General features: G+C 41.8%; 1 protein-coding gene across 3 annotated transcripts; it reads right to left on the bottom strand.

Moving 5' to 3' along the window:
* Nucleotide 1: 1 nt before the first annotated feature.
* LOC137331351 (thiamine transporter 2-like) lies at nucleotides 2–10295 on the bottom strand. Of its 3 annotated transcripts, XM_067995094.1 has the most exons (6): nucleotides 10049–10118; nucleotides 9150–9213; nucleotides 6256–7096; nucleotides 2887–3079; nucleotides 2009–2150; nucleotides 2–1369 (listed from the first exon to the last, which is right to left on the bottom strand). In XM_067995094.1, exons 3-6 carry the CDS (start codon nucleotides 7091–7093, stop codon nucleotides 1202–1204), a joined length of 1341 nt encoding a protein of 446 aa, XP_067851195.1. In that variant the 5' UTR covers nucleotides 7094–7096; nucleotides 9150–9213; nucleotides 10049–10118; the 3' UTR covers nucleotides 2–1201. The 3 variants fall into 3 exon arrangements, with proteins under 3 accessions (XP_067851195.1, XP_067851193.1, XP_067851194.1); XM_067995092.1 differs by lacking the exon at nucleotides 9150–9213 and having other exon boundaries at nucleotides 10049–10295; XM_067995093.1 differs by lacking the exons at nucleotides 9150–9213; nucleotides 10049–10118 and adding an exon at nucleotides 10174–10233.
* Between the last annotated feature and the right edge of the window lie 7979 nt (nucleotides 10296–18274).

Raw genomic sequence — 18274 nt, 5'->3', positions numbered from 1 at the left:
ATTAGTAAAAATGTCTGTGGCGATTTATTTTAAACATAGTCATTGTGTTATTGCCCTTGTTGCATTGTTGTTTATTACATATGAAACCATAAAAATTATAGTACAGAAAGAGGCAATTCAGCTCATTGCATCTGTGCCCATGCTAGCTTTTCAAGTGAGTGTATCTAGTCCAATTCCATTTCCTTTCCCTGTCCCCATACACTTCTATATTCTCCCATTAAAAATATTTATCTAGTCTACCTAGTGCCCAGGTATGTCCTGTCCACAAAAAGCAGGACAAATCCAATCTGGCTAATTACCACCCCATCAGTCTACTCGCAATCATCAGCAAAGTGATGGACGCTGTCGTCGACAGTGCTAACAAGCGCCACCTGCTCACCGATGCTCCGTCTGGGTTCCGCCAGGACCACTCGGCTCCAGACCTCATTTCAGCCTTGGTCCAAACATGGACTAAAGAGCTGAATTCCAGAGGTGAGGTGAAAGTGACTGCCCTTGACATCAAGGCAGCATTTGACCGAGTGTGGCACCAAGGAGCCCTAGTAAAATTGAAGTCAATGGGAATCAGGGAAAACTCTCCAGTGGCTGGAGTCATATCTAGCACAAAGGAAGGTAGTAATGGTTGTTGGAGGCCAATCATCTCGGCCCCAGGAGTTCCTCAGGGCAGTGTCCTTGGCCCAACCATCTTCAGCTGCTTCATCAATGATCGGCCCTCCATCATAAGGTCAGAAGTGGGGATGCTCGTTAATGATTGCAAAGTGTTCAGTTCCATTCGCATCCCCTCAGATAATGAAGCAGTCCGTGCCCAAATGCAGCAAGACCTGGACAACATCAAGGCTTGGGCTGATAAGTGGCAAGTAAAATTTGCGCCAGGCAATGACCACCACCAACGAGATAGAGTCTAACCACACCTCCCTTTGACATTCAATAGCATTACCATCAGCAAATCCCCCACCATGAACATCCTGGGGTCACATTAACCAGAAATTTAACTGGACCACATAAATACTGTGGCTACAAGAGCAGGTCAGAGGCTGGGTATTCTGTGGTGAGTGACTTATCTCCTGATTTCCCAAAATGACAGAATTTCCCTCCCCTCTAATTAATTTTGCCCTTCCCCCTCTACTACAGCACATCTTTTGATAAGGATTGATGAAAAATAAAAACAAATGTTGAAAGATTTTCTGCTTCATATTAAAAATCTTCAGAATTGTTCTGTAATTTCTATATCATTTCTGGATACTGAGGTATTTCCCTTGATGACCTCCGACCCCCATTTGTCTCCTTTCCATCCAGTTTGAATAAAAATGTAGATTCCTCTGATGAAGAAAAGTCCTGCTATTACTGCAAAGTAACTCCCAGAAATAAGAACCTGCAAAAATAAAACCAAACATTCAGTTTGTTCCTGGTTACTCTGGACCTTGAAAAAATTTGTTCAATGTAAAGTTTAGAGTTCACTTATTTTCTGTAACATTTAAGGGCAGGATATTATTTGGTGAAACAGCATCTTTATTATTCCCTCTCCAGTTTGCTGGAGATGCTGTTTCAGTCTAAGCTAATTCTATATCGTGCTTTCATTGCCACGTAGTCTGTAGATGGCACTATCCCCAAGACTGAGCAGGAACCAGATGGCACTGCCAGGTGCTTGCCAAGTCCCGATGTCAGTGTTGTGTTGTGCAACAGGTTCAATCTGATATTGCCTAGATCCCCAGCAGGCTACATGTGATTCTGCCCAATTGAGCAACAAGTTTTTCCTCACAACTTTACAAACTCTGCCTACTTGCATAGATCTTTAATTCTTCTGTGCAATGATTTCAAAAAAATGTATAAGAGTAATGGAAGTGCCAGAGCTTTAAAAATGTTTGATCCAAATAATAATAAATAACCCACAATCACAACTGAATGAAGCAATGATTCTGATGAGGCACCAATTGGAAGCAAGTACACATGTTTGAATATATATATATAATGTACATATATTGAATATATAATGTAGATATATTGAATTCACCTGGGTGATAATGTCCAAACCAAGGCCTCTTGAATCAACTACAACAATGGTCAGGATGCTTTGAAGAAGCTTGGCCAAAGCGGTGTTTGCTCCAAACACTAGAGCATAGTGTGCTGTGCTCAGGTGAAATGCTATCTGAAACCTTAATTTAGAAAAGTTTTTTTATATTTTAACTCTTCATTTTTTAAGGATATTAAAAAATGTTAGATTTGTCCATATGAACTTTGAAGCTAATATATATTAGATCATATAAATAATTGCATACTTGCAACAGAGCCAATCCACTCTCTGGCTAATTGCATAAATCTAACCCTGTCCATTTAGAGAGATTTACAAGTGAGGGTGTATACACTATATGTTCCCAGGGCTTACAAAACAGTCTCATTTGAAGAAAATAGGATTTTTCTTTCTAGTACCACATATCACACATCACTTGAAATCAGTTTTCTGCAGTTGAAATTTTCCATGTAATAGTGATAGGAGGAATTCAAATGCCAATGCCTTACTTTTGACAGATTACCAATGGTTAAATTCAGCATAACTGAGGTATAATCTGAAAATGTAACATTTTTACTCTGTAAAATTGGATTTGCAAGAAAAGAGGGATTTAAAATAAATCAATTGACTGGGCTGGGACAAAAAGTAAAATCTTGACTTTTTGGGTGGAATTTCCTCCTTTGAATAACAAGTCCCAGGCTCTGATAGTGTTAAGTATTTTGTTCATAAGGACAGTCTCTCAATTCAGTGAAAAGCAGTTCAATAAAGAATCTGTGGGTTAGATTCTTTTCTTACTCTGACTTTTTGTTAAAATCATTATTTTGTGATATTCTTTAATTAAAAGTAACTCTGCAAAGGTAGAGTTACAGTATCATACTCACGTTGCTATGGTAATCAGCATCATGTAGGAGCCCTTGAACACAACATAACAAGTGTAACAAACCCAGATATTGTTTGACAAAGCCATGGCATATAAAGCACTGCTATTCACTGCTGAAAAGATGCCCAGTGCTAGTTCTCCCCAGATTGCAAAATCCAACTTTATATAACCCACGGCAAAGGAGGTAGCAGCACCTGAAGAACAGAATGAGAAGCAACACTCGAGTCATCTAATCACAACCAGAAGTCAAATGAGTAGTTTATAGGATCATTTTCATCCCTTCTTTCTTACCTATATTAACTAATGGTAGATTATTTGCCATAGATTTGTTTTAAGTCTCCACCTACAATCTGAAATTTTCTCTGTTCTAAATCAAAAAACAAAAATCTCATAAGCAGGATCACTAAGAAAATGGCACCTCTGACATCAAGTGAACTTCCCCAGTATCATTTTGGGACTTTCTTTGCCAAGAGGAGGCAACTTCAAGACTTATGAGACCAGCATAGACAATGAAACATGTCAGCAACAATATAATTTGGTGTAAAACAAGTTCCAATAATGGTAGTAAATAATTAAAAAAGATAAACCACCATTTAAAACTAGCGATGCACAGCTCCAAGTTATGCCGTGTCAGAAACAGAAACACGCCGTAGTCCAGAAGAGCGTTTTGTAGATGGAGGTTGAACTTCAACCAAAAATTAGGAAAATTGTATCTATGACAATTATTATTTTTCTGCTATTCAATCAGTGTCTAGGACACAATCTGTAAAGATACCAAAGTAATACAGAAAGCTGGAGGTGTATCTCTGAAGACTTCATCTTCAGGCTAACTTGAAGCAAAGCTAAGGCCTTGTTATCCTCTAGATACAGGTCAAGGCATTACTTCTTCACAAATGCATGAACACAGACGTAGGTAGCTGCCTTACAGATAAAATCTAGAGGAACCCCTGCACCTGGTCAAAAAAAGTGTTCACTGCATATCTAGAGTGAGCTCTAACTTTCCCTGATGTGTCATAACCTGCCAGGAGATAGGACAAAAATATATATTGCACAATCCAGTTAATTAATATTTAAACATATCGAGTTAGCAGTGGGATGGCCTGCACCCAATCTGTGAAGGAATTGATCCCACTGCCAAATTCATGACACCCATATTTTTAGGCATCTCGGGTGGACACCTAAAACAGGCATTAGGCCCCTTGAATATGTTAATACATCACCAATTGGTCACCTCATGAGTGGAGCCAGGACTCTTCAGTGGCTCCAACAACCATCAACCAAAGGTAAATTTTTGAATTTCTTTTCAAAAACACATTCCTATGGAGCCAGGATTTGCGATTCTCCACCCCCCCCAGCCCACTTCAATCCCCCTCACCGGACTTACCTGAAGACTGGTGTCTGCAAGGCAGGCAGCCCAAAATTGGTTTCTCCCTTGCGGCAAGCTGCCTGTGGAGGCACAGTCTCAAGTTTGCAGTTGACGCCCGAGGAACAATTTCAATTGATCCATGGGTCTCTTGCTTTGTGTACACGTCGCCCCTGCAGGGTCGAGTCTGGGCCTGAAAACGGGGCTAGGCAAATTTCTACCTCATGGGCTTTTAAATCAGAAATTAAAGTGGACTTTAAAAGGTCCTTAATAATACTGAACAATCATGGGTAAAATGAACTACTGGTAACCTTCAACTGCCAACAGACACAGGGAAACTCCAGCCTTCCTGGACTTACGTTTTCAGTTCATACATTAACACTGAAGGAAACATGATGTGGAGATGCCGGTGATGGACTGGGGTTGACAAATGTAAGGAATCTTACAACACCAGGTTATAGTCCAACAGTTTTATTTGAAAATCACAAGCTTTCGGAGGCTTTCTCCTTCGTCGGGCGAAGTGTGGGATTCCTTGAAGGTTACCGCGTTTGTAGTCTGACTATTTATCACTAACTATAAATGCGGTTGTAAACAATTTTACAACACCAAGTTATAGTCCAGCAATTTTATTTTAAATTCACAAGCTTTCGGAGGCTTCCTCCTTCCTCAGTTTCGTTCACCTGAGGAAGGAGGAAGCCTCCGAAAGCTTGTGAATTTAAAATAAAATTGCTGGACTATAACTTAGTGTTGTAAAATTGTTTACAATTGTCAACCCCAGTCCATCACCGGCATCTCCACATAAATGCGGTAACCTTCAAGGAATCCCACACTTCACCTGACGAAGGAGAAAGCCTCCGAAAGCTTGTGATTTTCAAATAAAACTGTTGGACTATAACCTGGTGTTATAAGATTCCTTACTGAAGGAAACATTAGTGTCACACTAATAAAGGTTTACTAGTGTATTATTAACTCTGAATAACTAAAATAAACGCTTAAAACAAAATTTTATACAGAAATCAAAATATTAAACTGCCCAGGTGGTGATGTTGAAAATTACCCCCTATATTTCTGTCTGTCCTTCTCTTCCTCTCCTCTCTCATAATTTGATTTTAATTTAAAAAATTTTGTTTGACCTAATCCTGACTAGTCTAAGCTTGTTCTCTAATTCTTTTAAGCCCCTTTTCTTGGCTAGTTCTATCAGTTTTGGAAATGGAAACGATTTGCAAATGTTTATTGGCTAGAAATAGCATTTTTCATGATTTTTTTTGCCAATCAAAAGCCCACAGTCTGTTGATTGACTTGATTACATCATAGACATAATTTGGTAAATTCCTGATGTGTAAACATCATCAAAACATGAAAATGACAGTAAAACAACAGTTAAACTTGAGCTTAAGGCTTGAAATGTGTAAACTCATCAGTGATCTACTGAACTCAATGGCACCCAGATGAGTAAACGTCACTATGATATGGTATGGGTTAAATATTAGTTGTTTCTAATACAAGTGAATAGTCTCAGCTTCAGATGTTGCTGTACTTTGTTTTACCCTGCAATCAATTTGATACAACCAGAAAATATCTGAATGTTAAACCACTGCTTTAACAGAACATTCTGCTTCTTTACATTATTCCATTTGCACCACTGGATAGTTTGATTCTGATAGTTGCCCTTTTCTGTCTGGTATTCTTCTAATTTGTTATGAAAGGGTGACTCATTTCACATGATAAGCTAATCAAGACTGCCTGCTGTTTGGCTGGTACTTGGATGGTATACTACCACCAGTCTCCCAGTGCTTTTTTGGTTTAGTATTACCTCAGGACTCCCCTGAACCTACCTCGTGCACCTTTGCTGATGCTTTTACAGCATATTGCCTCTCTTTTATGACTTTCACTACAGCCTCTCTTCCCTTCACCACTCTCACTTACGATGACATCAGAGAGGAGAAAGCTATTATATCAATAGTTGGTTATTTTAATTATAAAGAGGATGATTGTTATTTAACTTACCCATAAGGTTCGACAGTGCTTCTGCACCACCATTATACACCAGAGTATTTTGCGATGGCTCAACATGATCCCACAGCACTTGCACATAAGTCACACTTTGATAATAGCCACAAGTGGCCAACACCCACCAAATGGACCAGTAGAGTAGACGTGAAGAGGAGTAGCAGTCTTTGAAATCAGACCACAGTTGGAGCAACACTTTTAACGTGCTATGATGATCTGTTGCCTTTACCAGGCCATCAACATCCTGTTTAAACACCTCTCCATCAGACATCACAGGTGACTGTGAGAACGTTGTTGCATCTGGATTGTTTTGGGGACTAATATTTTCAGACTTTGACATGACATCTTCAGTTGATGGTGAGACTTGGACCTCTTCAGTGTCTTTCCTGTGGAAAAACATGCTTCTCTTGGGCATTGGCAGGGCAATGGAAGATAGGAAAGCTACAGACACTGAAGCCAGTGAAATCACAATCAGATAGAAATAAGAGACATTCCCAACAGAGACTAAAACTTGTCCCAGAACTGAACCCAGGGTGTATGCAACCAGTGTGACACTCCGACAGTAACTCGTCACTTTTTGATAGTGCTCAGAACTAACAACACTATAAATATAAGAGTAATAAGCCACTTCAGTGGCAGTCACAATGCCATAGGCAAACAACATAAACTGCAAGATCAAAACTCCTTGTCCAAAGATGAATATAATCAAATCAATAGTTGCGATAAGTCCATGAAAAACTATGACTGGTTTATGTCTTAAATAATCTGTGAGCAAGAAGACAGGAATTAACATTACCAAGCAAGAGTATGTCCATATAGGCAATATTTCATTCATAACCTGAAAGCGAATGGAAAAATAAGTACACGGTTACATTAAAAAGAAAAAAATACACAAAATAAAAATATAAATAACAACTATGCCTAGAAACAAGAAACAATAAAGCATTCAAATGTGGCAACTTACACAACAACTATTTGCATTTATATAGTGCCTTTAACATAGTAAAATGTCCCAAGGCGTTTACAGGAGCATTATCAAACAAAATTTGACACCGAGCCACATAAGGATATTAGGACAGGTGACCAAAAGCTTGGTCAAAGAAGTAGATTTTAAGAAGCGCCTTAAAGGAGGAAAGAGAGGTCGAGAGGCAGAGATGTTTAGGGCGGGAATTCCAGAGCTGAGGGCATGATATTTGATGGATATAGTGTATTCAGATTTTCAGAAGACATTATAAGGTGTCGCACCAGAGGCTTATTAGAAAAATTCAGGCATATGGTATAAGAGGAAATATAGCAGCATCAACCGAATTATAGAATGGTTACAGCACAGAAGGAGGCCTTTCGGCCCATTGAGCCCGTGCCGGCTCTTTGTAAGAGCAATCCAGTTAGTCCCATTCCCCTGCTCTTTCCCTGTAACCCTGAAAATTTTTTACTTTCAAGTATTTATCCAATTCCTTTTTGAAAGCTACAATTGAACGTGCTTCCACCACCCTTTCACACAGCGCATTCTAAATCATGACTCCTCGCTGCATCAGGAAAATTATTAATTGGCATCAAATACCCAATATTTCAAAAGTGACCTTGCCAGTAAACTAGACAGAGTGGGTGTTTTGACTTATAGATAAATGTTTCTGAAGCATTCCAGAACTTAATTAACCTAGAATCATAGAATGGGCTGAATGGCCTCCTTCTGTGCTGTAACCATCGAGCCCATGCCGGCTCTTTGTAAGAGCAATCCAGTTAGTCCCATTCTCCCGTTCTTTCCCCATAGCCCAGCAAATTTTTTCCCTTCAAGTATTTATTCGATTCCTTTTTGAAAGCCTCGATTGAATCTGCTTCCACCACCCTTTCAGGCAGCGCATTCCAGATCATAACTACTCGCTGTGTAAAAAGGTTTTTCCTCATGTTGTCTTTGGTTCTTTTGCCAATCACTCCAAATCTGTGTCCTCTGGTTCTCAACCCTTCTGCCAATGGGAACAGTTTCTCTTTATTTACTTTATCTAAACCCTTCATGATTTTGAACATTTCTATCAAATCTCCTCTTAACCTTCTCTGCTCTAAGGAGAACAACCCCAGCTTCTCCATTCTATCCATGTAACTGAAGTCCCTCATCCCTGGAACCATTCTACTAAATCTCTTCTGCACCCTCTCTAAGGCCTTCACATCCTTCCTAAAGTGCGGTGCCCAGAATTGGACACAATACTCCAGTTGTGGTAGAACCAGTGTTTTATAAAGGTACAACATAACTTCCTTGCTTTTGATCTCTATGCCTCTATTTATAATGCCCAGGATCCCGTATGCTTTTTTAACCGCTTTCTCAACCTGTCTGGCCACCTTTAAAGATTTGTGCACATTTACTCCCAGGTCTCTCCGTTCCTGCACCCCCTTTAGATTTGCACCATTTAGTTTATATTGCCTCTCCTCATTCTTCCTGCCAAAATGCATCACTTTGCACTTCTCTGCATCAAATTTCATCTGCCACGTGTCCGCCCATTCCACCAGTCCTTCTGTGTCCTCTTGAAATCTATTACTATCCTCCTCACTGTTTACTACACTTCTAAGAGAGTTAGTTAAAAGAAGGAAAAAGTTACATCTTTTATGAGGAAGAGGATTTGAAGTCAGAAACTCAGCTCGGGATCAAATAGGATGCTGAGGTTGCAAACAGTCTGGTTCAACCTAAGACAGTGGAGGGGAGAGGAACGGAGTCGGTGGCAAGAATACAGAGTTTGTGGTCGGGGCTGAAGACAATGGCTTTGGTCTCCCCAGTGTTTAGCTGGGAGAAATTGTGGCTCATCCAAGACTGGATGTTGGACAAAAAGTCTAACAACACAAATGCACTGGAGGGATTAGGAGAGGTAATGGAGAGTTGGAGATGGGTGTTGTCAGCGTACCTGTGGATCCTAATTAGTTGAGCGCTAAAACCCAGAGGGTGGTAGTACAGGGATTGTCATCGGCCTAGGAAATGTGTAATACATCAACGCATAATATATTTGACAAAAGAATGTAAAAAAGATTTGTCAGATAGTTTTTCATGAAGATCTGTATCTGCACTGAGTAAACCCTTAAAACCCTTTTAAAGGCATTCATTCCAGTTACAGGAAATGATCATTCGGCACTGTAGTTTATGGATGGAGTACATCGTTTTTCATATCAGGTTCACACACTGCTACAGACTTCAATCAAATGCTTGTGATCTGTAGGATGAGGGTTTTACACTCACTGAACTGGATCTTGCAGCTTTCTTCTTTTTGCAAACTAAGGGGGTCAGTAAAACTGAATGCTGTGACAGCAAGTAATCGTCTCATCATGAAAAAGTAATGTCTGCCCTCAAGCCCTACAAAGGCCATTCAGAATTAACAGCAACAATAATTAAAGATGTTTGAAGAAAAACAGATGAAAGGTATTTTGAAAGTTTGTTGGTGATTGGAAAAACAATTCTCAGTAAATTCAATTTATTCAAAACATAAAGTTTCATCGGTGCCCACATTTGATATTTTGAATAAACTGAATTTAGAGATTTTTTTCCCAATCATTAATAAACCTTCAGAAATACTTTCATCTATTTTCCTTCAAACTTTTTTTTCACTTTTTTTATACAGAAAGCTGCAAGCTATAGCTCTCCCTAATGGCCACTATTATACACATCTCTCTATTCTACACTTTCTTAATGAAACACTTCTTGGATGGAAATCATAAAAATTATGTTACTGTATTATGTTAATGATATTTGTGCAACAAAAATGACTACGTTGCTTAACTTTGCAGATAAGAAGTGTTTATAGACACATACCTGCTCAACGGTTAAATTTTTATCAGGTCCAATTAGATAAGCCACAAAAAATGAATCTATCGGCCTCATCTTTGAGAAAAATCCAAAAACACACAGAAGGACCGTGGGGTAAAACCATGTATTACTTTGTGCTCCATTCCAGCAGCCTGTAGTTCTCCAGCATGATGACATGGTACTAAACAGAAGTAAATCCCTCTGAGTTTGTTCTAATCACCGGTTTTCAGCAGCAATTCTACAGCAGTTTAAGTATGTTAGGCCTTTGATCACAAAAACATGAACTTTCAACATTTTTGGAATTGCAATGTAATTAGATATAAATAAGTTACAGGACACTTTACTTATCAACAGAAAGTAGCACAGTAAAGACAAAAAGGGCTCCAGATCAATTCAAGATGTTGACTCTTGTACTTGGTCCATTTAAATGTTTAAAAGTATTTTTATTTTCCAAGTAATTCTTTCACTAATGTTCTTTACAGATAGTTAAGCAGGAGATACTTTAAAAGAATAGAACAGAGAGCACAAGAAAAATTATTCTTTTAGATCTCTGGATGCTGAAGTGAGTGGGTTTGACAGAATTTATAAATTAGTTTATAACCATTTTGACCAGTGCGCAACAACAAGTGAACTTGCAGAGCTAAAGGATAGATGAAAATGAAGTGGAATATGAACAGAATCTTACAAATGTATTATTCATCTTATTCCTTCCTATCTTTGCATTTTCTCCCCGTTGTTTCATGTTTTGGATCCTTTGCAGCTGAACTGCCATCTGATGCTGGTCACAGTGTGCACAGCCACCTGCACATGTTCCACCCAGCTCAGTCCAAAAATGGCTATCGGGATCCTATTGACGTCATCCGACCCCAACTTCCACCTTAAATGGGCTTACTGCCAGAGTCCGGGGTCGCTCCAGCTGCCCAGCAGTAGGCCCCGGTGAACATTACCATGGCGGCAGCAGCAATGCCAATGGGGCAGTAGGTCTTTGTCCATCACTTTCAGGGCACTCTGGCTCTGTTTCTACCAGGCAGAAGGGCTGAAAATTTAGCCCAGTGACAGGAAACAGAGGAATCAGGAGAGAAGGGCCCAAGAGGAATAGAGAGAAGAGAAAAAACATGGGGATAGCAGTGATGGGTTCAGATCTGGAGCAGCAACCAAAATGCACCCGCAAAGGGACACATAGGATACGTTGGCATGTCAAAGGTTGATAGATATATGTCCTGGTTGTAATGAATATCCAAACATCGGAGTGCAAAGTTCACAGGACTTTGTCATGGTCTTATTTTGAGAAAATTTTGTACATAGAAATAGATATGAAAAATATAGAGCACAACTGAACTCCTGCCAGCTCAGCTCGTACAAATTTTAATCCCAGAAATGGAATTTGAGAACTCAGCCATTTGCTTTTAAACAACCGGGCATAGATCCTTAGAGCTGCCCATAATTAAATACCATAATGGTTAATTTTTAAACCTATTCCAATTCCAGGTAATATACTGAACTATTTTATTGCTTAGCCCTGATAGGGCAATGATATACCTGATGTGAGGAAGGAATAGGCACAATAAGTGAAATTGCCTCATTGCATTCGACATTTTTTTGCTTTCTCCACCACTGACTAATATTCCTAAATAGTTCCCAGCTTCCCAGAGGAAGCTTTCCTGCCAAAGTAGAAAATAGAACCATAGAAAAGATATAGCACAGAAGGGGGCCATTCTGCCCATCGTGTCCGCGCCGGCTCGAAGAACAACCAGGTGCCCATTCTAATCCCACCTTCCAGCACCCGGTCCGTAGCCCTGCAGCTTACAGCACTTTAGGTGCAAGTCCAGGTACTTTTTAAAAGAGTTGAGGGTCCCTGCCTCTACCACCAATTCGGGCAGCGAATTCCATACACCCACCACCCCCTGGGTAAAAAAGTTTTTCCTCACGTCTCCTCTAATCCTTCCGTCAAATGCAGCCACTTTTAAAGAATAATTTTACTGATGTTTTCTATTCATAGAATCATAGAAAGGTTATAGTACAGAAGGAGGCCATTCGGCCCATCGAGTCCATGCCGGCTCTATGCAAGAGCGATCCAGCTAGTCCCCCGCCCTATCCCCGTAGCCCTGCAAGCTTTTCCCTTTCAAGTACTTATCCAGTTCCCTTTTGAAAGCAAAAAAAACTACAGCCGCTATAAAGATGCACCCCTGACCCTGGCCTTGGGGGTCATTTAAATATTTTTGGTGGGCTCTCCGACCTTTGCCGAGGAAACCGCCAGTAGCGGGGACGGCGACTTCTGCTGCAGACCTCGAAAGCCTGCTCCAGTGCTGGATGGTCGGCAGCCTCACAGCTGCTGGTGAAACTGGTAAAATGGCTTTTTGAAATTTTATGAATCTGGTGCCGCGCGCGGTCTGTACAATCGATCACTCTCCAGTCCACTGCACAGGTTTTCTGTATTTTAAATTTGAATTGCCCTTCCGCCAACATAGCAATGAACAGGTATCCCATGCATCCAGCATCGAGGTAGGTCTAGTGATGGAAAATACATCAAATTATGTCTTTCTGTCGTTTAAACATAATTTCGATACACCTGCCTTCATATGGGCAGACATGTTGAAGAACAGTGCTCCATTCACCTAGCATCCAGCGGAAGTAATGAGTGGAACAATGGGCGGCAACACAACAGAGTCCAATTTTCCACCGTCTCTCCCAGTTCCATCCAGAAAATGAAGAGGGGAGGGTGGGATATCCCAGTCCACATTTCCTACTATTTCCTGCAAACTCTCCAAATAATGTGCAGATTTCTTGTAGACCTCTGGATAGATGCACCTCAGCAATAATATAACTGTTCATTTTTTACAGGCACAATTACTGGGTCAGTCAAAAAATATCAACAGTTGACAGGAAGAGCTTAAGATATACTTGCAACCAAATGCACTCCGTTTATTATCTCAGTGAGCCCTACTGCCATTCGGGAACATTTAATGGTCTGTCCTCAATGCCAAAATGGAGCCAATAATACAATGGCGAGCGCCGATATCATCAAGTGCGGTGGCTTGAGACGTTCAATGTGGCAAAATGCAATCGACCAATGCATAGCAGGTTGGGAGCCTGTGCACCAACTAATTTTCCATGGGTAATTTCCCAAGTACACCCTGGTGCTGGAGGAGCTCGCCTGTCAGTGGCGCATGTTGGAAAATCAAGGGCAAGGTTCCCCACCGCCATCAAGTACTCGGGAAATGATCTCCATGCTGTCTTCATGGAAAACACCATCCCTTTGTGGAGGGAGAAGAACAAGGAAAGGTGTGTGTTATTTTCGTTAGGATGGCATTGTCCTGAAGAGGCAATACTTCCTATCTGCATTATGTCATCGTGCATTTGTAAATCAAAGAAAGAAGATTTGCAAACCTCCTTTTCATAAAGACAGTGCCCCTTGAGGTCAGAACAAACAATTGGGGCAAATGGAATAAAGTAAAAAGGCTAAGATGAGTGAAGTGAACCGGAAGAAAATGGCAGATAGAGTCATTAAATCGCAGTAGAAAACTTTGGCCATCATCTTTGAGTCATAAAGGCCAGGAAGATCCCAGATCTGATGCCCAGTCTTTGTTGGGTTAACTGATCTCAGCAGGAGCAAGGGTACAGGTCCTAAGATTGGTCAGTGCCCCTGGGATAGAGAATAAAAAACAGCTAAATCAATCCAGCAATTCCCTGATGGAAGTGTGTGTGTGTGTGTGTGTGTGTGTGTGGATAAATGTTGGGTGAGAACAGTATCAGGCTTGGCTGCGATGTCTTCCACAGTCAAAAAGCCTGCAAACATTCACCATCTGGGTTCACACGTGAACAATGGTCACTTGGTGAGGTCAAGGAGGGCAACCACTGTCCATGGAACCATAATTCAGCAAGAGAGTCAATGCTTGAGGAGACGAGAAAAACAAAAAAAGAAAGACAGTGTAGGGGACAGCATGTGTGAATCGGAATGTAAACAGGAGTTGGAAGAGAAAGCAAAGATTGTATGAATGAAATGAAAAATAATTGAAAATTCTGTTTATATCCCATTCCCTTTTCAAGCTCGGGTAGCATGTCCTCACTTTTTGCTTATGGTGGTTAATTATAAACCAGAATTCAGCTGAGGATACACACATTAGGCTTTTGTGTTCTAGATCTGAAGAGGTCATTTTCCTTGCTACTTTCTGTGCTACGCTTATCCCACTTCAGAATGTCTTCTGCCACGCTCTATCCTTAAAGACCACAAGTAAAAGTTTTCCAAAGAAAATACTGGGGATTATATTGGAAATCCCCCGAAACCAGGTATGGGGGTCAAGGTATGCGATTAACTCGTACCCAGTCGTTGAGATGCAGAAGCACGTAACATTCGTGCAGCCTGATGATTTACATGATTGCTGTGAGCAGCCAGGCCTACCTGTGTTGTTGAGTGGCTGCTCACCAGCAGGGGGCCCAGATATCACGAGTGGCTAGGCACCACTTAAAGGCAGCCTGCACCACTTATTTGCAAAGTATAAGATACGGGTCCGCACTGAATATGGACAGAGATCAGACATCGCACAAGTAAAACACAGATGCAGGTCCCGTCCCTATGTTTACAAACTTTTGAGTAATGTTAAAACGTTGAATAAAGATTGCGCACTACTAAATCCCACATCCTCCAATCTACACACCAGACCTCACCGATCTGTCGATCTGAGTTTGTACAAGGCCTGGGAGAGAGCGTGCACCAAGGTTCTCTGATGATGCACTGGAGGCCTTAGTGCAAGAGTTAGACAGAAAAAGGGGCATCCTATATCTGCAGGGGGCAAGAGGCCCTCCAGACATATGCTCCCGAGGCAGTGGGAGGCTGTAGGGGATGAAGTCAATGCCAGGCGCATAGCACCACAAACATGGATACAGTGCAGGAAGAAGTTCAATGCTTTGACACGAGTGGTCAAGGTGAGCAAGGTCAACTGGCAAGTGACGTCTCATATCAACTGCTCCAAGCATTACACCCCCCATCACCCACATACCAACAAACTCTTTCAATCAGTACTCAACTCTTCTAATCACCCTCACACATTGCCACTGTTGCAAGCCGCAAACCCACAACTCACAGGTCACACACACTAGCAGCTATTCAATCATGACAGGCACATCACCCAAACATCTTGTAGGACACTCACCGACACATGTCCCATAGGGGGAGCATGTTTAAGTGATGAGGATTTAAATCCACTGTAGAACTGAAGCTGCAAACTTGTACAGTTGGAAATGACCAAGAAGGGATCAGCTCCTGGTCAGGACCATGTTAACCTGCTGTAAAGCGACAGATTGCTGGAACCCAGCAAGAATCAATGGATGGCGTTACCCCACACTGCTTCTATGTGTCTTCGGATTTTTCTCAATGATCATAGAATCATGGAAAGGTTACAGCATGAAATGAGGCCATTTGACCCATTGAGTCCATGCTGGCTCTATGCAAGAGCAATCCAGCTAGTCCCACTCCCCCACCCTTTCCACACTAGCCCTGCAATTTTTTTCCTTTCAAGTACTTATCCAGTTCCCTTTTGAAGGCCATGATTGAATCTGCCTCCACCACCCCTTTTGGGCAGTGCATTCCAGATCCTAACTACTCGCTGTGTAAAAAAGTTTTTCCTCATGTCACCTTTGGTTTTTTTGCCAATCACCTTAAATCTATGTCCTCTGGTCCTTGACCCTTCCGCTAATGGGAACAGTTTCTCTCTATCTACTCTGTCTGGACCCTTCATGATTTTGAATACCTCTATCAAATCTCCTCGCAACCGTCTCTGTTCCAAGGAGAACAACCCCAGCTTCTCCAGTCTATCCACATAACTGAAGTCCCTCATCCCTGGAATCATTCAAGTAAATCTCTTCTGCACCCTTTCTAAGGCCTTCACATCTTTCCTGAAGTGCGGTGCCCAGAACTGGACACAATACTCCAGTTGTGGCCGAACCAATGTTTGATAAAGGTTCATCATGACTTCCATACTTTTGTACTCTATGCCTCTATTTATAAAGCCCAGGATCCCATATGCTTTTTTAACCACTTTCTCAACCTGCCCTGCCACCTTCAACGATTTGTGCACATATACCCCCAGATCTCTCTGTTCCTGTATCCCTTTTAGAGTTGTGCCCTCTAGTTTATATTGCCTCTCCTTGTTCTTCCTACCGAAATGTAACACTGATGAGACCGTCAGAGCCTTTTTTAACACCTTACCTTGTTGGACCTGATAAAAATTTAACCACTGAGCAGGTGTCTGCAAACATGTCTTAAATGCAAAGAGAAAAAATATCTATTCACGATGTACCATAGTGCCCACCGGGAAGCACCTGGGGGTTTCTCCCGTTCCGCAGCTGTAACTTCCGCCGATGTTATGGCGGCAGAGCAGGAGAAGCCCTGAAGAAATTCACCCAACAGCACCACAGAATTGGGTATCCTGGTTTATACTTCTCCAAAATTTATTGTTGGGATGGAGGGAGAGGATGGATTCTGCGTGTCATCAGTTCTGAATATATCGAACTCCACCAGAAGCAGTGTGATTTGTTCAGTCAGGTATTTAAACTATTCAATCAGAGCAAAGTGACAATAATCACAGTTTAGCAATTTAACAAGAAAGGCTGAACTTCTCACCCCTGAAGGAAGACATCAACTGTTTGTTGAATAATAGGGTCATAGTGTCCTGTCTGCCTACGTTCTGATGGATACTATGGGTTGTAGAAAAGAATCATGCCATAGCTGGTATCCCAAACCAGCTTTAGCAGGCAGTCATTGTGTTCACATGTAATTCTTTATTTGCAGTGGATAAGTCAAAGTCTGAAAATATTAGTCCCCAAAACAATCTGGATACAACAACACTCTCGAGGGACCTATGTTGCCTTCTTACAAGCAGCAACTCCAACTGCTCTGCCTTCCTCTTTCACCAACCTTCTGGCATAGCAGGCCTACTGGGAGATAATATTGCCAAACTGCTTCCTGTCCCACTTATCCCACCCACCGTACCGCTTCGGACTCTGCTAAAATGTTTGTTCACTTGCGAACAAGGCCCTTGCCATCCACGACCTTATTGTGGATGATTGCATTGACATTGTGGCTTTTACTGAAACTTGGCTCACAAGTCTCCCCACCTAGCTATACTTTCCACTACCTGCCCCACCAAACCACCGCAGTGGCGGTGTGGCCCTTATCACCAAATGTCATCTTAGTCTCTCACCCTTCTCCTGTAGCACTTTCGCCTCCTTTGTGCACCTCCTTGTTCCATCCCTCACCTCTCCTTTAAAATCCTCCCTCTCTACCAATCCTCCCACCTCATACTGGGTTTCTCCCTAAGATACCCTTCCTCCTTTCCACCCTTAGCCTGTGAACCGAGCAACTCCTCATTCTCGGTGATTTCAACTTCCATCTGAGCTCATCTTGCCCTCTCTTCTTAGATTTTATTGCCCTCCTGTCCACTCTCAACCTTTCCCTCCATATAATTTCTCCTACCTATTCCCATATTCATGGCCACCCCTTCAAGCTTGCCATCTCAAATGGCCTCTCTACTCCCTTGGTATCAATCACAGAAAAAGCAATCTCTGACCACATCCTAGGATCCCTCACCACCAACCCCACTTCTTCGTCCATCCCTGGAATAAACGCGCCCCCCCCCCCAAAGTTTCCTTCATGAAGGATAGTTACTACTTGTTCATAAGACAACTGACATGTGTGAACCCTCACTAGGCAGACAGCAGGTATCAGAAGCTCCACTAGAATGATGTAGTGAGCAGCTCAGCTCACTATAAGATCTGAGAGTACATTACTGCCATCCTTTTGACCACAGCATGGGTACACCATGTCCTTCAAATGATGTTTCCAGCTGTTGGGGATGTGGAGGTGCAGCAGCATCTGCTTGCCTCCATTCTATCAAATTATGGTCGAATAAGCACCAAAACCTGAACACATCAGTGCTTGCTCCCAAACCAAGGCTTCAAGTACTGGGTTCCTGTGGTTCCAAATCTCAGAGTTTTCTCATGAATTATACAATAGACATTTGTCTTCAGCGTGGTAGAAGGACCAGTACAGGGCAGTTTGCAACATGTCAGCCACCTTGATGTTCTAGACATGCAAGATTAATGCTGTGTACCAGGCTTAATCCTCACCAGCTGCTTAATCCAGGTCCCCGTGTAAGGGGCTTTTGTAAACCGACATGCCCACCATGAGGCAAACTCCCCTGCAAATACTCAGTGACAGGTTGTGTGGACTGGATC

The sequence above is a fragment of the Heptranchias perlo genome, chromosome 13 (genome assembly GCF_035084215.1).
Source record: "Heptranchias perlo isolate sHepPer1 chromosome 13, sHepPer1.hap1, whole genome shotgun sequence".
Classification (NCBI taxonomy): domain Eukaryota; kingdom Metazoa; phylum Chordata; class Chondrichthyes; order Hexanchiformes; family Hexanchidae; genus Heptranchias; species Heptranchias perlo.
The sequence above is the reverse complement of the archived record's forward strand: the minus strand, read 5'-3'. Positions and strand labels throughout refer to the sequence as shown.

Coding starts and splice junctions, on each gene's coding strand:
- LOC137331351 (XM_067995092.1), bottom strand. CDS start 10,219: ATGTCATCATGCTGGAGAACTACAGGCTGCTGGAATGGAGCACAAAGT. Junction 7,097..10,048: donor AAAATTTAACCGTTGAGCAG/GTATGTGTCTAT, acceptor ATTCGCTTTCAG/GTTATGAATGAAATATTGCC. Junction 1,370..2,008: donor GTTTGGACATTATCACCCAG/GTGAATTCAATA, acceptor TTATTTTTGCAG/GTTCTTATTTCTGGGAGTTA.